Source organism: Scyliorhinus torazame, chromosome 5 (genome assembly GCF_047496885.1).
Source record: "Scyliorhinus torazame isolate Kashiwa2021f chromosome 5, sScyTor2.1, whole genome shotgun sequence".
NCBI classification, from domain to species: domain Eukaryota; kingdom Metazoa; phylum Chordata; class Chondrichthyes; order Carcharhiniformes; family Scyliorhinidae; genus Scyliorhinus; species Scyliorhinus torazame.
The window spans coordinates 157,086,069-157,108,640 of NC_092711.1; the positions used below are offsets into that span (position 1 = coordinate 157,086,069).

At 46.9% G+C, this 22,572-nt stretch overlaps 1 protein-coding gene and 1 long non-coding RNA gene across 3 annotated transcripts; one reads left to right on the top strand and one right to left on the bottom strand.

Annotated features, from left to right (window-relative positions):
• Positions 1 to 1,943: 1,943 nt before the first annotated feature.
• Positions 1,944 to 3,550, bottom strand: LOC140420264 (uncharacterized). The gene is made up of 2 exons (XR_011946254.1): positions 3,409 to 3,550; positions 1,944 to 2,308 (listed from the first exon to the last, which is right to left on the bottom strand). It is a non-coding gene; the product is annotated as an uncharacterized lncRNA (long non-coding RNA).
• Positions 3,518 to 21,767, top strand: LOC140420260 (uncharacterized). 2 transcript variants are annotated; one of them, XR_011946250.1, is made up of 2 exons: positions 3,518 to 3,750; positions 21,696 to 21,767. XR_011946250.1 is itself a non-coding variant. In XM_072504290.1 (2 exons), the coding sequence occupies exon 2, from the start codon at positions 8,024 to 8,026 to the stop codon at positions 9,365 to 9,367; it is 1,344 nt and encodes a 447-aa protein (XP_072360391.1). In that variant the 5' UTR covers positions 3,518 to 3,750; positions 7,667 to 8,023; the 3' UTR covers positions 9,368 to 14,266. The 2 variants fall into 2 exon arrangements, 1 of the variants encoding a protein (XP_072360391.1); XM_072504290.1 differs by lacking the exon at positions 21,696 to 21,767 and adding an exon at positions 7,667 to 14,266.
• Positions 21,768 to 22,572: the final 805 nt, after the last annotated feature.

Consider the following 22,572-nt stretch of genomic DNA (forward strand, 5'->3'; position numbering starts at 1 on the left):
ATTGGAAAAGATGAATTGGGAACTCTACATTTTAAAAAAAACAGAACACTACAGCACAGGAACATGCCCTTCGGCCCTCCAAGCCTGGGTCGATAATGGTACCTGCCTAAACTAAAACCGTCTGCACTTATGGAGTCCATATCCTTCCATTCCCACCCTATTCATATATTTATCTAATTGTCCCTTAAATGCCGCTACCGTACCTGCTCCCACCACCTCCCCAGGCAGCACGTTCCATATATTTCCCACCCTGTGTAAAAACCCTGCTTCGCACATCTGTTCTGAACTTTTCCCCGCGCACTTTAAACCTATGTCCCCCTCGTACTTGACTCTCCTACCCTAGGAAAGAGCATCTGACTATCCACTCTGTCCATACCACTCATAATCTTGTAGACCTCTATCAGCTCGCCTCTCAACCTCCGTTGTTCCAGTGAGAACTGACCGAGTTTATCTAACGTGCTGTTGGGTAATTTGGACATTCTGAATTCTACCCTCCGTGTACCCGAACAGACGGCAAAATGTGGCGACTCGGGGCTTTTCACTTCATTGCAATGTTAATGTGAGCTTACTTGTGACAATAGAGATTATTATTATTAAAGACAGACCTTTCAAATGTTTAAACTGCGGGAAATTCTATAAAACGTCCGGTGAACTGATGTCCCATCATCTTGTTCACACTGACGAGACCGTTCAGGTACTCTCACTGTGGGACCAGATTCAGCAACTCACTGTATACCGGCGAATTCACACTGGGGAGATCTAAACTTTCCTCATAGTTAAAATTCTCCATCCCTGGTAACATCATCATAAATCTTCTCTGCAACGGGCAGCATGAGGTCCCAGGTTCGATCCCGACTCTGGGTCACTGTCCATGGGGAGTTTGCACATTCTCCCCGTGTTTGCGTGGGTTTCGCCCCCACAACACAAAGTTGTGCAGGGTAGGTCGATTGGCCACAATAAATTGCCCCTTAATTGGAAAAAATTAATTGGGCACACTAAATTTAAATAAATAAATCTCCTCTGCAGTCTCTCTCGGATGATCACATCCTTCCTGTAATATGGCTGTGGTCTAACTGGTGTTTGATGCAGCTCCAGCACAATCTCCCTGTTCTCATAATCTCAGCCCTCGGCTACCAAAGGAAACTATCCCACCTGCCTTCCTAAGCACTGAAGAGAGAGAGTGAGAGGCAGCTGAGAGAGACAGAGAGGAAGCAGAGGGAGTGAGAGGCACCAGAGAGAGAGAGGAACATCAGAGACTGAGAGAGGCAGGAGAGAGAGAGAGAAGATAAGAGAGAGACAGTCTAGTCAGTAACAAAAATAAGTAATGGAATTGAGTTCAGATATGGATCTGCATGAACTGACACCACCTTATTGACAGATTGACAAGGTAGTCACTGTACTTGAATCAATATTATTCACTTTTGGAATTGAATGAACAAAGGGTCAGATTAACTATATCACAATCACCAAGTATCAACTAGGTCTGTTTAATACAGAACAGGATTAAACCCAGTGTCCAATATTACAGGTGTCTGTGGCTGTTTGATGCCTGGTTTCATTGTACAGCTGACAAGCCCACAGCTTCAGTGAACTCGTCTATCCAGGGTCTGTTTCTAAACCCTCATCACAACATAATGCCTGGTTAGCTATTTATATATGGTCAGCCTGGTTGGACAGCTCACACAAAGCTCAACCAGAAACTATGGTTCTTCTTTCAACTGATTCCAGCTCCGACAAGGGGTCACAGCATCTCCAGCCTTCAGCTCTGTTACTGGGCTGTCATTGACATGAGCAAGAGAGAGACAGCAAGTTGCCTGAGGCTTAAATGGGAAGTTGAAACTTGTGACTCAAAACCAACTGTGTAAGATCTCTGAAAAGATCAGGAATTTTAAAAGATAAATTCTAAACCCAGTGAACAAATTACTGAGTCATAAGACAAAAACTTCAGGTTTTATGACTTTATTGCAACAAACTAGAAGCAACAATGCCTAAACACTATTTTTATAGGGAACGTATCCCTTAAACTACAAATAGAATGTAGCCCTTTTACTTTTAAGACAATCAAAAATCACACTCCATGGTTACGTCGCAGAAGTTGTCACTCAATTCTCCTGGAACCAGCCCAATGTGATTCTTCGTTCCTGTGTTTACTTCCATTCTGTTCCTTTGCCTGACTGACAATCCTTAACCCCAGAAGTGTCTTTTGCAGTGATGGTTCTCCTGATGATATTCAGGTCCTGATAAACCAAGTGACTTCCAAATCCTGAAGTGGCGTTAGGTTTTTTTCTGCAAATCTTCATCTAATATCCTGTAAAAGGAATTTACAAATGGAAATTGAGAACAGGCAATTCTAGTTTCCATCCAACACTCTCCCTCCATTTTCACTCTGCTGTAATATTCATCCTCCTAATTCTCGAAAGGTGCTGATTCAGGCTGACTGACAGATCCCTGCTCCCCGTCTTGGAGAGGCCTGTAAATCTCCATGCAGACTGCCAGACAGAAATATGTCTATGTTACTGAACTCAAAATGTGTGGAACATACAGACTGGATTCACTTCCTTTCTCTTCAGCTGCTGCAAGTCACCAATGTCCCCTCAGAATGAGAAAAGAAATGGAAAGATAAAGTAGACTTGGAGCGGCTGCTGCCTCTTGTGGGGCATTCCAGAACGAGAGGTAATAGTCTTACGAAAAGCGGTAGCAAATTCAAAACAGTTTTAATTTAAAAAAAATAAAATTTAGAGTACCCAATTATTTTTTTTTCCAATTAAGGGGCAATTTAGTGTGACCAATCCACCTACTCTGCACATCTTTGGGTTGTGGGGGTGAAACCTACGCAGACACGGGGAGAAAGTGCAAATTCCACACAGACAGTTACCCGGGGCCTGGATCGAACCCAGATCCTCAGCGCCGTAGGCAGCAGTGCTAACCATTGGGCCACAGTGCTGCCCTATTCAAAAGAGTTGAGGAGAAGCTGCTTCTCCCAAGGATTGTGAATCTGTGGAATTCACTACCCCAGAGTGCGGAGGAGCTGAGACAATGAGTAAATTTAGGGAGAAGTAGACAGATTTTTAATTGGGTTGAAGGGTTCTGAAGAACTCTCAGGACGGTGGAGATAAGGCCAGGATGAGATCAGCGATGATCGAATGGCGGAGCAGACTCGATGGGCCAAATGGCCTAATTTTAGTTCTTATATCGTATGAACTTCTGAAAGGGGCAGACATTGATTTGCTCCCAGATGTTGCCCAGAGGAGGAAGTTTTAGTCTGAAACCCATTGTTCAACCTCCACATTGTGACATCACAAAGGAGCTCATCGTCTAAATCAGCCAATAGGAATCCACTCGCTCCGTGGTGACGTCACTGCATTAGTGCAAACACGCCGGCGCGGGACACGCGAGCGCCGCCCCCACCCTCAGCTCCGTCTCCCCCAACACATCCTAGAGACCGTTTCCAGCAACCGGCTGACAGTTCCGGCCGTCGGTGTTCTCCCCCTTCCCTGATCCGGGACTGCGCATGTCTCAGGGAGAGGGACTGCTGCGCATGCGTAGGGGAGCTCACTTCCGCTGACCTTACCTCTCAGGTGTTGACCAATGGGAAGAGTTGGAGGACCGGAAAGACTCTGCCCCTCCGCCAATCAAAGCTCCCCCATTGTCTCGATGCGAAAGCTGCACATGGAGGTTTCTGCCGAGCAAAGCTGTTCCCCCAACCCTGAATAAGTTTGAGCTGCACACAGACTCCTGTCTCCAACATCTGTGAGTAAAACACTTTATTTCCTCCCCCTTTCCATTTCTTTTCTCATTCTCACCTTCAATTGGTCACTTGCAGCAACTGAAGTGAAAGGAGGTGAATCCAGGGAGGGTGCAGACTCTGGAAAGCTTGGCCCAGGTCTCTCTCTCTCTCAAAGACATTGACATCCTTTGCTTCCTCAGCTTGACACATTTATTTGTCTGGCTAAAAGGATGGTCTCTTTCCCAATGTTCACAATTAAAGGGCTAGTTTCCCCAGGAAATGGCTGACATTTAAGGGGTCAGTAAACAGGCTAAATCCAACTCAGCCAATTACTTCCCTGTCGGAACACTCTCCATCATCAGCAAAGTAATGGAAGGAGTCATCAAAGGTCCTATTAAGTGGCACTTATTCTGCAATAACCTGATATGGAGATGCCGGCTTTGGTCTGGGGTGAGCACAGTAAGAAGTGTTACAACACCAGGTTAAAGTCCAACAGGTTTGTTTCGATGTCACTAGCTTTCGGAGCGCTGCTCCTTCCTCAGGTGAATGAAGAGGTATGTTCCAGAAACACATATATATAGACAAATTCAAAGATGCCAGACAATGCTTGGAATGCGAGCATTAGCAGGTGATTAAATCTTTACAGATCCAGAGATGGGATAACCTCAGGTTAAAGAGGTGTGAATTGTATCAAGCCAGGACAGTTGGTAGGATTTTGCAGGCCAGATGGTGGGGGATGAATGTAATGCGACATGAATCCCAGGTCCCGGGACACCCCCACTACTTGCCTTCAAACAACCGCGCAACCTCAAACAAACCATTGTTTGCAGCAAACTACCCAGCCTTCAGAACAGTGACCACGACACCACACAACCCTGCCATGGCAATCTCTGCAAGACGTGCCAGATCATCGACATGGATACCACCATTACACGTGAGAACACCACCCACCAGGTATGCGGTACATACTCGTGCGACTCGACCAACGTTGTCTACCTCATACGCTGCAGGAAAGGATGTCCCGAAGCGTGGTACATTGGCGAGACCATGCAGACGCTGCGACAACGAATGAACGGACATCGCGCGTCAATCACCAGGCAGGAATGTTCCCTTCCAGTCGGGGAACACTTCAGCAATCAAGGGCATTCAGCCTCTGATCTCCGGGTAAGCGTTCTCCAAGGCGGCCTTCAGGACGCGCGACAACGCAGAATCGCCGAGCAGAAACGTATAGCCATATTCCGCGCACATGAGTGCGGCCTCAACCGGGACCTGGGATTCATGTCGCATTACGTTCCTCCCCCACCATCTGGCCTGCGACATCCTACCAACTGTCCTGGCTTGATACAATTCACACCTCTTTAACCTGAGGTTTCCCCATCTCTGGATCTGTAAAGATTTAATCACCTGCAAATGCTCGCATTCCAAGCATTGTCTGGCATCTTTGAATTTGTCTATATATGTGTTTCTGGAACATACCTCTTCATTCACCTGAGGAAGGAGCAGCGCTCCGAAAGCTAGTGACATCAAAACAAACCTGTTGGACTTTAACCTGGTGTTGTAAAACTTCTTACTGTGCAATAACCTGCTCCAGGAAGGCCAGTTTGGGTTCCGCCAGGGTCACTCAGCTCCTGACCTCATTACAGCCTTGGTTCAAACTTGGACGAAAGAGCTGAATGCCAGAAATGAGGTGAGAGTGACTCCTTTTGACATCAAGGCAGCATTTGACTGAGTATGGCATCAAGGAGCCCCAGCTAAACTGGAGTCAATGGGAATCGGGGGATAATTCTTCACTGGTTGGATTTATATCTGGCACAAAGGAAGATGGTTGTGGTGATTGGAGGTCAGTCATCTCAGCTCCAGGACATCACTGCAGGAGTTCCTCAGGGCAGTATCCTAAGCCCAACCATCTTCAGCTGCTTCATCAATGATCTCCCTTCCATCATAAGGTGAGAAATGGTGATGTTTGCAGATCCGCAAACATATTCAGCTCCATTCTCAACTCCTCAGATAATGAAGCAGTCCATGTCCAAATTCAGTAAGACCTGGACAATATCCAGACTCGGGCTGATAAATGGCAAGTTACATTTGCGCTACACATGTGCCAGGCAATGATCATCTCTGACGAGAGGATCTAACCACCACCCCTTGACATTCAGTGACATTCCCATCGGTGAATCCCCCACAACCAACATCCTGGGGGTTACCATTGATCAGAAACTGAACTGGACTAGCCATATTAATACTGTAGCTACCAGGGCAGATCAAGGGCTGGGAATCCTACGATGAGTAACACGCTTCCTGATGCCTCAAAGCCTGTCCACCAGACATCTACAAGCACAAGTCAGGAGTGTAATGGAAAACACTCCACTTTGCTGGATGAGTGCAGCTCCAACAACACACAAGAAGCTCGACTCTATCCAGACAAAGCAACCTGATTGATTGCATCGCCTTCCACAAACATTCAAACCTTCCACCACCGACAAACAGTAGCAGCCGTGTATACCATTTACAAGATACACTGCAGTAACTCATAAAGGTTCCTCAGACCGCACCTTCCAAACCCACAACCACTACCATCTAGAAGGACAAGAGCAGCAGAAACCTGGGAAGCCCACCACCTGGAGGTTCTCCTCCAAGTTACTCACCACCTTGACTTGGAAATATATTGCCATTCCTTCACTGTCCCTGGGGCAACTTCCTGGAATTCCCTCCCTAACAGCACAGGGGATGTAGGGCAGCATGGTGCAGCAGTGGTTAGCGCTGCTGCCTCACGGCTCCGAGGTCTGAGGCTCCATCCCGGCTCTGGGTCACTGTCCGTGTGGAGTTTGCACATTCTCCCCGTGTTTGCGTGGGTTTCACCCCCACAAACCAGAGATGTGCAGGGTAGCTGGATTGGCCACGCTAAATTGCCCCTTAATTGTAAAAAATGAATTAGGAACTCTAAATTTATAAAAAACAAATGGAAAAAAAAACAGCACAGGGGATGTACCAACACCTCAAGGACTGCAGCAGTTCAAGAAGGCAGCTCACCACTACTTCGGAAGGGCAACTGGGGATGGGCAATAAATGCTGGCCTGACCAGCATTGTCCACATCCCGTAAATTAATTTTTAAAAATTTAATATCGGACAGAATTATGTCTTGTGTTATATGGTATGTATTATATATATTATTGATGGTTCTGTAATAAAATACATGTATTATTATTTCTAGTTTTGTAATATAGTACTGTACCTACATTATATATTTCCAGTCATACAGTCATTGCAGCACTGACAGAATCCATTTGGGAACTCAAGTCAATGCTGACTCTCTGTACAGCAATCCAGTCAGTCCCATTCCCCCTCGATATCCCTGTTCCCCTGCAAGTTTATTTTCTTCAAGTGACCATCCTATTTTATTTTAAATGATTGATCATCTGGACTTCCACAACCCTTGTGTGCAGTGAGTTCCCTGTCATGACCACTCCATGACTAAATAAAATTCTTCCTCAGAATTTCCCTATCTCTAATCAGTACTTATATGGAGATTCTCTACTCTTGTGCAGGTTTTAGTGAGTTTAGATTTGTTGATCAGCACCTTCAGGAAAATTGGGAGGGAAAGTAAGTGAATACAGTCTGTTTATTACACACATTTTTCATCCAGTAATATAGATATATATCTGTCTGGCAGCCTGCATGAAGATTTTCAGGTCTCTGTGTCCAGGACAGGAAACAGTGAGCTTGGATCTGTCAATCAGCCTGAATCAGCACCTTCAGGAGAATTGGGAGGGTGAATATTAGATACAGCAGAGTGAGAATGGAGGGAGAGTGTGTGGGATTGAGATTTAAAGCATTCCAGGGAAAGAGAGAGGAAAGAATGTTCGATAGAAACTAGAATTGTCTGTTCTCAATTTCTATCCTGTACTGCCAATGATTACTATTGTAAAATCTGTTTGCAGGAAGTTCGAACGAGAGGAGTTTGAGGCCGATATCTCAAACTAAATATCAGGTCAAGAACTGACTGAGTCACTCAATTCTTGGGATCATCGGCCTTAGAATCTAGAAGGAGAAATGTTTGTCTATTCTGTCTGCTTCACGAGATTTTAAACAACAGTGTGTCTGGAAAAGCACTGAGACACACACACACACCCGTGTGAGACTGTTACAGAGCACTGAGTGTGGAAAGAGCTTTAACCAGTGACACAGCCTGAAAACATACTACACCATTCACAGCAGGGAGAGACTGTGCAGGTGTTCTGTGTGGACAAGGTTTCAACTGATCGTCAAGCGTGGTGAGACGTAAGATCACCCGGATCATGGAGAAACCATGGAAATGTGAGGATTGTGGGAAGGGATTTAGAGCCCCACACGAGCTGGCAACGCATCAACGCAGTCACACTGGCGAGAGGCCTTTCACCTGCTTTCAGCGTGAAAAGGGATTCGCTCGCATTGACAACCTGCAGAGACACAAACTAATTCACACTGCGGAGAGACCGTTCACCTGCTCTGACTGTGGGAAGGGATTCCCTCGGTTATCCCAGCTGCAGACACACCAGCGAGTTCACACTGGAAAGAGTCCTTTCACCTGCTCTAAGTGTGAAAAGGGATTCGCTCAGATTGGCAAGCTGCAGAGACACGAACGAGTTCACACTGGAGAGAGGCCTTTCACCTGCTCTCAGTGTGAAAAGGGATTCACTCAAATTGGCAATCTGCAGAGACACGAACGAGTTCACACTGGAGAGAGACCTTTCACCTGCTCTCAGTGTGAAAAGGGATTCACTGACATTGGCAACCTGCGGACACACGAACGAGTTCACACTGGGGAGAGGCCATTCATCTGCACTGTGTGTGATAAGGGATTCACTCAGCCACACCACCTGCAGAACCACCAGCGAGTTCACACTGGAGAGAGGCCTTTCACCTGCTCTCAGTGTGAAAGGGGATTCACTGAAATCGGCAGCCTGCGGAAACACGAACGAATTCACACTGGCGAGAGACCGTTCACTTGCTCTCAGTGTGAAAAGGGATTCACTGACATTAGCAACCTGCGGAGACACGAACGCGTTCACACCGGGGAGAGGCCGTTCACCTGCTCTGACTGTGGGAAGGGATACACTCGGTTATCCCACCTGCAGAGACACCAGCGAGTTCACACTGGAGAGAGGCCTTTCACCTGCATTCAGTGTGAAAAGGGATTCGCTGACAATGGCAGCCTGCGGAAACACGAACGAGTTCACACTGGGGATTATCCATTCAACTGCGCTGTGTGTGATAAGGGATTCACTAACATTGGTGACCTGAGGAAACACCAGCGAGTTCACACCGGGGAGAGGCCATTCATCTGCACTGTGTGTGATAAGGGATTTGCTCGATTATCCACCCTGCTGAACCACAATGTCACTCACACCAAGAGCAGGCCCTTTAAATGCTCTGACTGCAGGAGGGGTTTCAAAAGCTCTCAGCTACTGATGTCCCACCAGCGCATCCACACTGAGGAGAGATCGTTCAGCTGCTCTCACTGCACAAAGTGTTTTAGAACCTCATCCAACCTGATGAAACACGAGCGAGGTCACACCGGGGAGAGCCCGTTCACCTCTCCAACTGGGAAAAGATTCACTCGGTCATCACTTGCTGAGCCACAATGTCACTCACAGCAATGAGAGACCCTTTAAATGCTCCGACTGTGGGAGTGGGTTTAAAAGCTCACAGCGACTGATGTCCCACCAGCGCATTCACACTGAGGAGAGACCGTTCAACTGCTCTCACTGCACAAAGAGATTTCAAACATTATCCACATTGCGGAGACACCAGCGAGTTCACACTGAAAGGAAGCCAATCCCCTACACTCACTGTGGGGAGGGATTCACTCAGTCGTCCAGCATGCTGAGACACCAAAGGGTTCACAAGTGATGATGGGTTAGATTCTGCTGTTAATTACATCCAGGACTGAACCTGGAGTGGGTGGAGGGGTTTGTCTCCTCGTCAACTCCTGGTGCTCGGATGTGGCGACCCTGGCGAACTACTGCTCCCCGGATCTGGGATACCTGACTGTGAAGTGCCGCCGATACTACCTTCCACGGAGTTCACCTCTGCCATCAACACGGCGGTCTACATCCCACCCCAGGTGGAAGTGAAGAAGGCGCTTGATGAATTGTAACCGCTATAAATAACAATGAAGCAGAATACCCGGAGGCCTTGTTCATCGTGGCTGGGGACTTTAACCAGGCCAACCTCGAGTGTACTGCCAAAATTCCACCAACACATGTCCTGTCCCGACAGGGACGCCAACATCCTTGACCACTGCTACACAAACATCAAGGGCGCCTGATGATCTATCCCGCCTGCACTTCGGAAAATCGGACCACAAGACGGCGCTCCTTCTCCCGGCATACAAGCAGAAACTTAAGCGGGAGAATCCGGTTAAGAAGGTTGTGCAAATGCTGGTCCGAGGCAACTGAAGAGCTCCCACGTGACTGGTCCATATTTAAGAACTCAGCAGCCAACCTAAATGAGTATGCCAGCACCGTCACAGACTTCATCAGCAAGTGTGTAGAAGATTGTGTGTCAAAGAAGGTAGTACGTACGTTACCCAGCCAGAAACCATGGTTTAATCGGGAGATTCACTCCTGACTGAAGGCCACGTCTGAGGCGTTCAAGTCAGGCAACCCTGACCTATACAAAAAAATCTAGGTACGGCCTCATCAAAGCCAACAGGGATGCCAAGAGACAACAGAAGAGTTGTCCAGACTAAGCGAGAATCATGGACTCTCATCGATTGTGGCAAGGCTTAAACTACATAATGCGCTAAAAAGCAAAGCTGAGTAGAATCTTTAGCAACAGCGCACCCCTTCCTGACATACTCAATGCATTCTATGCTTATTTCGAGCAGGAAACCAACAAACCTTTGTCATCTGCCCCAGCAGCCTTGGGCACACCCATGCCCACCGTCACAGCGTCCAAAGTCAGATTGGCCTTCTTGAAAGTGAACCCTTGGAAAGCGACAGGTCCTGACGGGAGTCCCTGCCATGCACTCAGATCCTGCGCGGACCAACTGGCGGGTGTGTTCGCGGACATCCTCAACCTCTTCCTACTCTGTTCTGAGATTCCCACCTGCTTCAAGAAGACCACCATCATACCGGTGCCAAAGAAGAACCAGGCAATGTGCCTCAGTGAATACCATCCAGTGGCCTTGACATTGATCATTATGAAATGCTTAGACCACAGCTGGAGTAATGTGTGCAGTTTTACTCCCCTTACCTTAGGAAATGTATTGCCACAGAGGAACAGCAACAAAGTTTCACCAGACTTGTTCTGGATTTGGCAGGACTGTCCCAGGAAGAGAGATTGGGGAAACTAGGCCTCTTTTCTCTAGAGTTTCAAGGAATGAGAGGGGATTTCATTGCAACTTACAAAATCCATAAAGGAATAGACAGGGTGGGTGCAAGTGAGAGGTTTCCCCTGATTGGAGAGTCTGGAACCAGGGGACACAATTTCAAACTAAGGGGGAAGTCACTTAGGACGGGTCTCAGAGGAGACATTTCTTTACTCAGGGGGTTGTGAATCTTTGGAATTCTCTACCCCAGAGGGCTGTGGAAGCTCAGTCACGGAGTGTGTTTAAAGCAGAAACTGACAGATTTCTGTTTCTTTGTTTAATAAATTAGTTTATTCTTATTAAGGGGCAGTGTGGCGAGGTCAATTCACCAATGCTGCACAACAAGTTCGGATCTGAGACCCACAAGGCACTAGGAGAATGTGCAAACTCCACATAGACAGTGACCCGGGGCCAGGATCGAACTCAGGTTCTTGGTGCCGTGAGGCAACAGTGCTAACCACTGGGCAACCGTGCCACCCAACTGACAGATTTCTAAATATCAATAACACAAATGGATATGGAGATAGTGTGGGGAAAAAGACATTGAATCATAGAATCATAGAATTTACAGTGCAGAAGGAGGCCATTCGGCCCATTGAGTCTGCACCGGCCCTTGGAAACAGCACCCAACCTAAGTCCACAACCCCACCCTATCCCAGTAACCCCACCCAACCTTTTTGGACACTGAGGGCATTTTAGCATGGCCAATTCACCTAACCTGCACATCTTTGGACTGTGGGAGGAAACCGGAGCACCCGGAGGAAACCCCACGCAGACACGGAGAAAGTGCAAACTCCGCACAGACAGTGACCCAAGCCGGGAATCGAACCTGGGACCCTGGAGCTGTGAAGCAACTGTGCTACGGTGAAGTGGATGATCAGCCATGATCGTATTGAATGGTGGTGCAGGCTCGATGGGCTGAATGGCCAACTGCTGCTCCGATGGTATAAAGATAGGTAGGAAAGTAAACTGAAGAGGACATAAGGAGACAACAATGGATAGAGACAGGTTACGGGAGTGGGAAAAGATCTGCCAAATGGAGAATAATGTGAGAAAATGTGAAATTGTCCATGTTGCCAGAAGAATAAAAAAGTTTCTGATCTGAATAGTGAGAGATTGTAGAGCTCTGAGACTCCGAGGGATCTGGGTGTCCAAGAGCATGACTCACAAAAAGGGAATTGAATACAAAAGTAGGGATGTTAGGCTTCAGTTATACAAGACATTGACGAGTCCACATCTGGAGCACTGTGTACAGTATTGCTCTCATTTAAGGAATGATGTAAATGTGTTGGAAGCAGTTCAGAGAATGTTTACTGGACTCCTACCTGGAATTGGAGGCTGGTCTTGTGAGGAATGATTGGACAGGCTGGGCTTGTGTCCGATGGAGTTTAGGTGACATGATTGAACCGTATCAGATCCTGAGGGGCCTTGACAGGGTGGATGTGGCAAGGATGTTTCCTCTTGTGGGAGAATCTAGAAATTGGAGTCACATTAAAAGTAATACTTGCCCATTTATGGCAGAGGGGAACTTTTTTCTGTCAGAGTTGGGAGTCTTTGGAACTCTCTTCCTCAAAGGGCAGTGGAAGCAGAGTCTTTGAATATTTTGAAGATGGAGTTGAATAGATTCTTTATAAGCAAACTTATCGGGGGGTGGTGGGAGTTGCGGTTGCAATCAGATCAGCCGGGAACTTATTGAATTGTGGAGCAGGCTCGAGGGGCCGAGTGGCCTACTCCTCCTAAATCGTATGTTATCACATCCTTTATAATAGATTGTAGCATTTTCCCTCCTACTGATGTCAGGCTAATGGGTCTGTGGTTCCCCGTTTTCTCTCTCCCTCCTTAAATATTGGGGTTACATTTACCACCTTCCAATCTGCAGGAACCATTCCAGAATCTATAGAATTGTGAAAGATGATCACCAATGTATCCACTATCTCTACAGCCACCTCTTTCAACACTCTGGGATGGCGAGCAGCGGTTTTGGGGATTTATTAACTTTCAACCACATTAATTTCTCCAATACTACTTTTTCACGAATACTAATCTCTTTCAGTTCCTCGTGCTCACTGGTCCCTTGGTTCTCTGTTTTTGGGACGATTTCTGGATCCTCTTCCATGAAGACAGACACTCATTGTTTAGTTTCTTTGTCATTTCCTTATTCTCCATTATAAACTCTCCTGTCTCTGCCTGCAATGAACCCACATTGGTCTTTGCGAATCTTTTCCTTTTCACATTTTGCAGGAACTTTTCCAGTCGTTTTTTTATGTTTCTCGCCAGTTTGCTCTCATATTCTATTTTCTCTTTATGAGTTTCTTGATCCTCCTTTGCTGAATTCTAGAACAAGTTTCCAATCCTCGGGCTTACACTTATTTTGGCAGCTATATGAGTGATAAGATCTTTTATTTTATCTTCAAAAATGAGCCCAAGATCTGGTTGATTGGAGGTGTCCAAAAATGCAACTTTATTGCTAATTATCCACCTTGATTCTCTTGCATAGAAATAAATCAAAATTCAGATCAAATAATCCATCAAAACATAATAAAGAGCGTTAAACAAAAACATAAGAAAATATTAGGAAATGAATAGATGGTTCAGAATTTCTTAAAGCATGAATACAGAATAAACTTTAGTCATGAAACTTTAGTCTTAAATAAATTCTTATCAATGGTCTAACCCCTTATTGGTTTCAAATTCTCAGCTGAGGCTTCCTGATTTATTCAAAAAACTCTTGTCACTTGGAGCATGATTTGTTATCCAGGCATTGGTCATTACTTAAAATTCATTAATGTCTATCAAATTAATTAAATGTCTACATGCTCCCGCCACGTGTACCAATCCTCTGAAGATAAGGTGTTCTGCATTAACCTTGCTTGTTGCTGAGGTTTTGCTACATTTTGTAAATGTTTCTGTTGCTAAGGCTGCAATACTTTTTCATTACCACATGTATTTGTAGAACAATGGTTTATTCATTTCGAGAGCTTTTATGCAACTTTTCTAGAAACCGTGTTAGATTCTGACACACATTAAGTTGCTGTACAGCAATTCTCATATTTTTATCTGAAACAATGACTTTGCCTTGTGGATATTCCTTTTTCTGTCTGTATGTATACTGAATTTAAGAATTATACTGCATTGATTCTTCAAGGTACCAATAAATCAGTGAAGCAATAAATCTGTAATCGATTAATGAGCCTCTTCCTTTGACCTGATGGAATCTTTAATTTTTCTTGTTAGTCACGGTTGCGTCACTTTTCCTGTTGGATTTTGTTTCTTAAAGGAATCTATATTTTATGTAAATATGTGATAATTCCTTAAATGCGACTGCCTGTGTCTCATTACACATTTTATTGTAAGTTCCCAATCAACTTGGCCCTCCTAGCTTGACAGTTTCCTTCTGAGACAGAACCATGTAACCACCATAGCCTATCTTCATCTGAACTGCATGCTTTGGGGTTCCAAACAGAAACAGGAACTATCTGTCATCTACCTTCCAAACACCCTTTCACTCTGTGATCCTGGTGAAATTTGAAGCCAAGTATTTGCCACAAGGCTCAAGAGCATCAGCCCACTGGAGGCAAAGTCGTGAGACCGGCCAGTCCAGCAGAACGAAACCCTCCGACCCTCCCCATTGACCAACTGACAGAATGAACACAATGCTGTTCTGGGTGTAATTGAGAGTAGCAACAATAACAGCAGAATCCAACCCCTGTAATCACTTGTGACCTTGTTGGTGTCTCAGCAGGTACAAGGAAACACAGAATCCCTTCCCACATTGAGTGCAGGTGAATGTTCACTCCCCGGGGTGAACTGGCTGATGTCTCCGCAGGGTGGATAAATGTCTGAATCCCTTCCCACACCGAGAGCAGGTGAACGGCTTCTCCTCCGTGCGAACTCGCCGGTGGGACGTCAGGCTGGCTGATTGAATCTCTTCCCACACTGAGAGCAGTTCAATGGCCTCTCCCCAGTGTGAACCCTCTGGTGTGTTTGCAGGGTGAATGACTGACTGAATCCTTTCCCACACTGAGAGCAGCTGAATGGCCTCTCCCAGTGTGAATGTGCCGATGAGCTTCCAGTGCAGGTGGAGCTTTGAATCCTTCCCACAGTCCCGGCATTTCCACTGTTTCTCCATGTTTTGGGTCTCCTTGTGTCTCTCCAGGTTAGACAATTGAAGCCTTACTCATACAGAGAACACGTGTACAGTCCCTCCCCGCTGTGAAGCTCTAACTGGTTGAAGCTCTTTTCACAGTCAGTGCTCTGGAACACTCTCACTCGGGTGTGTGTGACCCAAAGAATCAAGTGACTCTGTCCGATCAAGATGTAATGTTTGGGATTTCTGTCTGTAATTCCTCCTTTTCTAATATCCTGGAAAAACAATTTACAAAATACATCACTTGTCAGTACAGGATAGAAACTCAGAACAGACAGTTCTAGTTTCTCTGGAACATTCTTTCCTCTCTCATTCCCCAAAAGCTGTAAATCTCCATCCCACACACTCTCCCTCCATTCACTCTATCTAATATTCACCCTCCCAATTCTCCTGAAGGTGCTGATTCAGGCTGATTGACAGGTCCCTGCTCACTGCTTCCTGTCCTGGACACAGAGATCAAAACAAATAGGAGCTGCAGTCGGCCATTTGGCCCATTAAACTTGCTCAACCCTTTATTTGTCGTATGAGGAACGGTTGAGGACTCTGGGTCTGTACTCGTTGGAGTTTAGAAGGATGAGGGGGGGGATCTTATTGAAACTTACAGGATACTGCGAGGCCTGGATAGAGTGGACATGGAGAGGATGTTTCCACTTGTAGGAAAAATGAGAACCAGAGGAGACAATCTCAGACTAAAGGGACGATCCTTTAAAACAAATGTGAGGAGGAATTTCTTCAGCCAGAGGGTGGTGAATCTGTGGAATTCTTTGCCGCATTTGAGTTTTCCTCATTTGGGAAGGCCCATGTGCCTCGGACACCAACGACATGGCCGGTAGGGACAAGCCCCGCCATCAAGGTAGCGGATTTAGTTGGACATTATCGATCAAGGCCAAATCACTGAGTGTCTTTAAGACAGAGATAGATAGGTTGTTGATTATTAAGGGGATCAGGGATTATGGGGAGAAGGCAGGAGAATGGGGATGAGAAAATATCAGCCATGATTGAATGGCGGAGCAGACTCGATGGGCCGAGTGGCCTAATTCGGCTCTTATGTCTTATTAGTTGTCATGATATTCAAACACACACATCATGATAGACACACCAACAGACAAATCAGAACACACAACACCACAACCAATGACAGAAAGATATAAAAGCACAGACACGACCCCCGGTGGTCAGTATTAGCTGCAGAGGAGGACCAGGACAGATCTACTACACGACACACTCAGGGAGACAGCACGTGCAGAGTATCCAGAACGAACTGTATTATAAGAGTTAAAATAAAATAGAGTTGTACCACATACAACTGTGTTGGCTCATCTGTGCACCAGAGCACCCAACACCACATGGTACAGGAGTGGATCGATACCTGCCGGCATACCTCAGTGTACACAGACAACCAGCAGTGCCCAGGCAAAATGATAGAGCTCCCGGTTCCGCAGCCGCTCCAGTGCCACGGCGACCTCCGCGAAAACTGGCGGCGATTCCGGCAAGTGTTTGAATTGTTCCTGGTGGCAGCTGAACTCCAAGACCTGGATGACAGCGAAAAAATTGAATTTCTCCTCACCATCGCCGGTGCAAGGGCAAGAGAAATATTCTCAAGGTTCAGGTTCTTCAGGAGGCAGCAAAGGTACGATTACCAGGCAGTCCTGGACAAATTCTCCAAGTACTGTGAAGAAAACGCAATCCAATCGGCAAGTAAAGGTAAGAAAAGCTGCAGTGCTCACCTCGTGGCTGGGATCCCGGAGCCCGAATTCCCAGAGGCCGAAATCCCGGGCCTGAGAGAGGGCTGGGTCGAGGTCGGTGGCCATCTTGCTAAAGGTATCACGCTAGCACAGTTGCGCGAGCAGTGCGCAGAACCGGAAGTTTCGTGTGCGCATGCGCGAGATGCTGCGCAGGCGCAGTCAAGAAAACCGCCATCGGTAAAGGAACAGCGATCTGAGCATGCGCAGTCGCTTCCTACGTGCTACATACCGAGCGTCAGGATGTCAGAGGCCCCAGACTGCACCAATTTAAAGGGGAAACGTCCCAAATCCAATTTAAAAGGGAAACGTCCCAAATCAAAAAAACAAAAATCTGTTAAAGCTGTAAAACAACCTTCCCTCACCTGGAATGACAGCACATTGCCGCAAATTGACCCAGGAGATCAATTTGACCTCCGAAGAACCCTCCGACAAGCAGTTACCTACGCACAAGCCGATGATTCCGACCTCAAATACTTCGATGATGATCTTTACAGTGTTTCCGGACCTCGCGAGCCCAATGATAGCTCCGTGGTCCTATACGACTATGACTCGGACGAACCTTTTCTGTTGCACATTGGCGGCCCCCACATTGAATCCGACGCAGATGCGGATTCATTTTTCGGATTTGAGGATCTTCAATCCAGCAGATATGACGTTCCAACTTATCAGTACCGGATGATGCTGCAGCCTGACATTAACAGACAGGGAGCGCTGCAAGCACACGGAGAGCGCCCTGCTGCCACACAGAGCGTGGTCCACGTCCCGCTCAACGTTCCCGACTCTATGAAAGAAGACATGCAAGACTCCAGAGCGCAGTCCTCGCATGAACCAGAAGTGACTCCAGTGTCACAAGCCTCCACAGCAAGCTCGTGGACAGACTCCACAATTGCAGAAACGCAAGACTCCAGAGCGCAGTCCTTGCACGAACAAGAAGTGACTCCAGTGTCACAAGCCTCCACAGAGAGCTCGTGGACAGCCTCCACAATAGAAGCAACGCAAGACTCCAGAGCGCAGTCCTTGCATGAACAAGAAGTGACTCCAGAGTCACAAGCCTCCACAGGGAGCTCGTGGACAGCCTCCACGATAGAAGCAACGCAAGACTCCAATGTGCAGTCCTTGCAGGAACAAGACCATGAGGGTCTAGCAACCTCTCCTGACCAACCAGCGGCAGATGATGCAAGTCTGCCATGCTCACGTGAACAGCAAGAAGGCTATAACAGCCTACCATGCTCCACTACACAGCAGCATGACCATGACGGTCTCTCATGCTACAATGAAGGGCACAGCGCTGAAGACTGTTCAAGCCCAACTGAAGACAAGCCAAAGGAATCGCCTCGTCCAAGCCCGAAGAAAAAAGGTTTATGCGCTGACCTTCAGGATCATTATAGCCGAACAGAGATTAATAATGCTGCACGGCCACAGAAGGATGCTGAGGATTTGCTAAAGAAATTAATTGAATGTTTAACTTGCAAGGAGCAGACTGAGAATTGCCAGTGTTTTAGTATGGATCGAGAAAATGGACAAGACATTGATCCTCAGGTAATGGAAATAACACAACCTGAATCATATCTACAGCAGGGACAAATGTCTCCCTTCAACACAACGCCGCATATTCCCAACTTCGGAGACCAGCAGTTAGTCAGTAATGACTCTTCAAACCTTGAGGGGAACATTAATTGCATTGAACCTATACACACTCCACTGATAAATGAGCAGAACATTGGAGCAAGAATCCTGAGGACACCGACATCGAGTAGCCAGATAACGAATTTAAAACCCACAGCAGTTTCACGTGAACCATGTGTGCTTTCCACTAATGGTGAAGATGCAGATAAGGTCGACCCGATTATCCATTGTACCACACTAACCCCAGTGATTAAGCAGTTATGTATGGGGAGTATAATGTGGGCAATTGAGAACAGTAAAAGAGAGACTGTGACCATGCCAGTCCCAGCAAAATCAGACCCAGAGACCATGAAGGCATGTACATTAGACAAAGATACATATGAGGTACCTGAGAAGAAAAGTGAAACGGAATGTTCTTTGGAAAATAGTACAATGTCGATAGAAACATTGGATCCTATATTAGAGACCATACATATGGGAGAATTTGGGGGTAAGAAACAAGGTTCTGCAATGTCTGGGGGAAGATTTAAAATTCCAAAGAAGAAAAGCCCAAATGAAGGACAACGGCAAGACAATGACAGTCCACCAACATGGTGTGCACCACCAGATGAAAACTCTGACAATTTACCCAACCCTAGTGAACAGCAAGCTGCTAATGAGGATCTATCCACGGGATGTGAGACGAGTGACGACAGCATCCCACTTCCCATGCAAAAGGTGCAAGGTGACAGACCTCGCCTAGTGCGTACCGAGGCACTCGACGATCACGGTGGGACCACTGACGACTGCGGTGGTGGCGCACCGCTTCCACCCTCGATGGCTCGAGCCTCTCCACTGGTTGGTGCATTCCTGCATGTTCCGACTCCAGAAGTGCAGCTTCAGGGAATCTCGGCTGCCTCCAGTGAACCTGTTGGGACTCCGGACGGGGGGCATCGACGGAAGGCAGACCGGACTCCAGATGGGGAGCAGCCAAGCGCCGACTCTGATTCGCGCACGCCAGACCTTGCTCCGGACGGGCGGTGTCGCGGCCTCGGTGATGGCACGCTCAGGGTGACGGCGGATGCCACGGCGACAGGGAATGGATCGCGTGGCAGTCCCACTGGGTCGGCAGTGGCAACCAGCACAGGCGGTCCAAGATGGACACACCAATTCGCGCCATCGCCAGACATTGATGCGAGCAACAATTCTCTCTCCAAGGCGACATGCTTCGACGTTTCTCTGCGGAGTCGCCCTTCCGGCACAGCAGGTGGCCGGAACCAGCGTGCACGGTCTCGGCCAACTTCCACATCTGGCACCGTCATCGCCTTGCATGATATTAGTGATGGTGCTACTTCGATGGCAACGACCCATCGGCTACAAGATGCCGTCCACCACAAACATAAAAAGAAAACAGACTCCACCTTGTTCCTGGCATGCAGGGCGGATGGATTGGTGCGTAGGCGCAATCAGCGAGCTTTGCGCCACCTTCCACGCTCGCAACTGAACCGTACGCACACGCCGGATCCTCCACTGGTTCCCAAGGATGACTTCGTGGAGATGCCACGGATCATGCCCCTTCCATCGCCACCAGAACCAAACCACAGCCAAGGCAACAATAACAAAGATGTTGAATGTTATATTTGCACGAATGAAAAACCAAGCACTGCACGAAGTACAACAAATGGTAAAGTAGAGACTTTGGCAACAGCATCACCTCCAACAGTCCAAGGTGAACCAGTGTGACCACAAATCTCCACAGCTGAACCGGCTTGAGGACCAGCCCATTCTTGAGGCGGTCACCCATTAGACTGGACTTATAATGCTGTTCATACGTTCAAAAAGTCAAACACTTCTGTATTATAACCTGTTGTTGTTTATTGTTCCAGATATCGTCTGACCGGACCACTGTTCAAGTTTTTTTTCTCTCGCATCCATGTTTTGTTATGGTACAACCTTGTTAGTGTGACGCACCCGACATCGCCCCATGTAAATAGTTACGTCATATACACACGCTGTACACAACGCGCACACACACTCTTAGATGCACTCACGACACAATTATATTTATAACCACGTAGGCACATATCTTTGTAAAAAGGGGGGATGTCATGATATTCAAACACACACATCATGATAGACACACCAACAGACAAATCAGAACACACAACACCACAACCAATGACAGAAAGATATAAAAGCACAGACACGACCCCCGGTGGTCAGTATTAGCTGCAGAGGAGGACCAGGACAGATCTACTACACGACACACTCAGGGAGACAGCACGTGCAGAGTATCCAGAACGAACTGTATTATAAGAGTTAAAATAAAATAGAGTTGTACCACATACAACTGTGTTGGCTCATCTGTGCACCAGAGCACCCAACACCACATTAGTGTCACAAGTAGGCAGACATTAACGCTGCAATGAAGTTACTGTGACAATTAAGGCTGAACCTATCCAACCTTGGCTCCCTTACACAATTGAAATCCGGACCACCTCCTCCCATAATCAGCTGGTGAGAATCCAAATCCTAGATTTGACTATTTTGAAGGCAGTGCTGGATAGATTCTTGATAAGCAAGGGAGTGAAAGGTTATCAGGGGGTCGGTGGGAATGTGGAGTTGAGGTTACAATCAGATCAGCTGTGAACTTATTGAGGGGAGCCTGCTCCACAGTTTGGTTGTGGGATGCAGAATGTATTTATCCCAGAACCCGACTCATTCCACTTCCCTTTCTCCTTCCTCTTTTTGGAGGTCATGTTTGGCTGATCCCACATGCTATTTACACTTATGAACCTTTTGGTGTTTGCTGCTACACGAAATCGGGCTGCCCTAAAATTCAGCCCCTTCAGTGAACGTCTGAGCATCCGGGACAAAACTGAATAGAACTGACCCCCCTAAAATTCGGCCGGTTAAGAAAGCCTCAATCACTGTATGGTTGTGTTAAAAATGGCAGTGTTCAAAGACAGTTTCCGACCACTCCAAGCCTCAGCCATTATAAGGCTGTTTGTGTTCTTTGAAATAAGAACAAAAAGAAAGGGGGGTTTACACATAGTGACACTATAAAATGCAGAGATTCAGCATCAGATAATAACAAAAATGATGCTTGATCTCCCCAGGGCACCAACGGACGACAACACAGGATGAAACCTGGTATTCTCATCATTCTCATCACCAGACTCAAAACGCAGGACATTGTGAACCTTTTATACCCCGGCTATTTGTGGTTTTCTCCACCTGACGCAGGGGAATGTGAGGACGGTGGGCAATGGTACACCCGAATAAGAGTATTATGTTCGAGTGTTTAGCACACTGGGCTAAATCACTGGCTTTTAAAGCAGGCCAGCTGCACGGTTCAATTCCCGTACCAGCCTCCCCGAACAGGCGCCGGAATGTGGCAACTAGGGGCTTTTCACAGTAACTTCAATGAAGCTTACTTGTGACAATAAGCGATTTTCATTTCATTTTCATTTCAATAATCAGAGGCTTATTTCCCAAAAGCCAAAGAGGACCTCGGATGAATGCTGTCCGAGTGTCACCACAAAAGGGGATTGGTGGGGATTTTCAAATAATGGGTGTCCTGAAATTGGATGTCTTGCTTATAGCCTCGAAAAAGGATTAGAACTTGGACAAAAGTGCCCCCGGACACTCCTCGAGGGTCATTTCGCCCTAGGTGAGATCAGGACAGGACTAAAGTCAGCACGAGACAATAAATTAAACCCCCGACCTGAGGAAGTGCACTAGATTCGGTTAAAATTGGCTTTTACGCACAAAAACGTCACTAACCCAGGAGGTAACAAGGCAGATTAAGACAAGTGGAGCCACCATGTGGTGGGATGAGGTTTTGGACTCAGATGTACAGTTACACTCGACCATTCACCTCATTTTACCCCTGGCTGCAATCCTGATCCTGTTCACACTAATGTACCTCATCATCCTCAGTCCAATTCCGTAGGTGGGAAGCCAAAATAACCACACATCGGGACTTGGGACCCA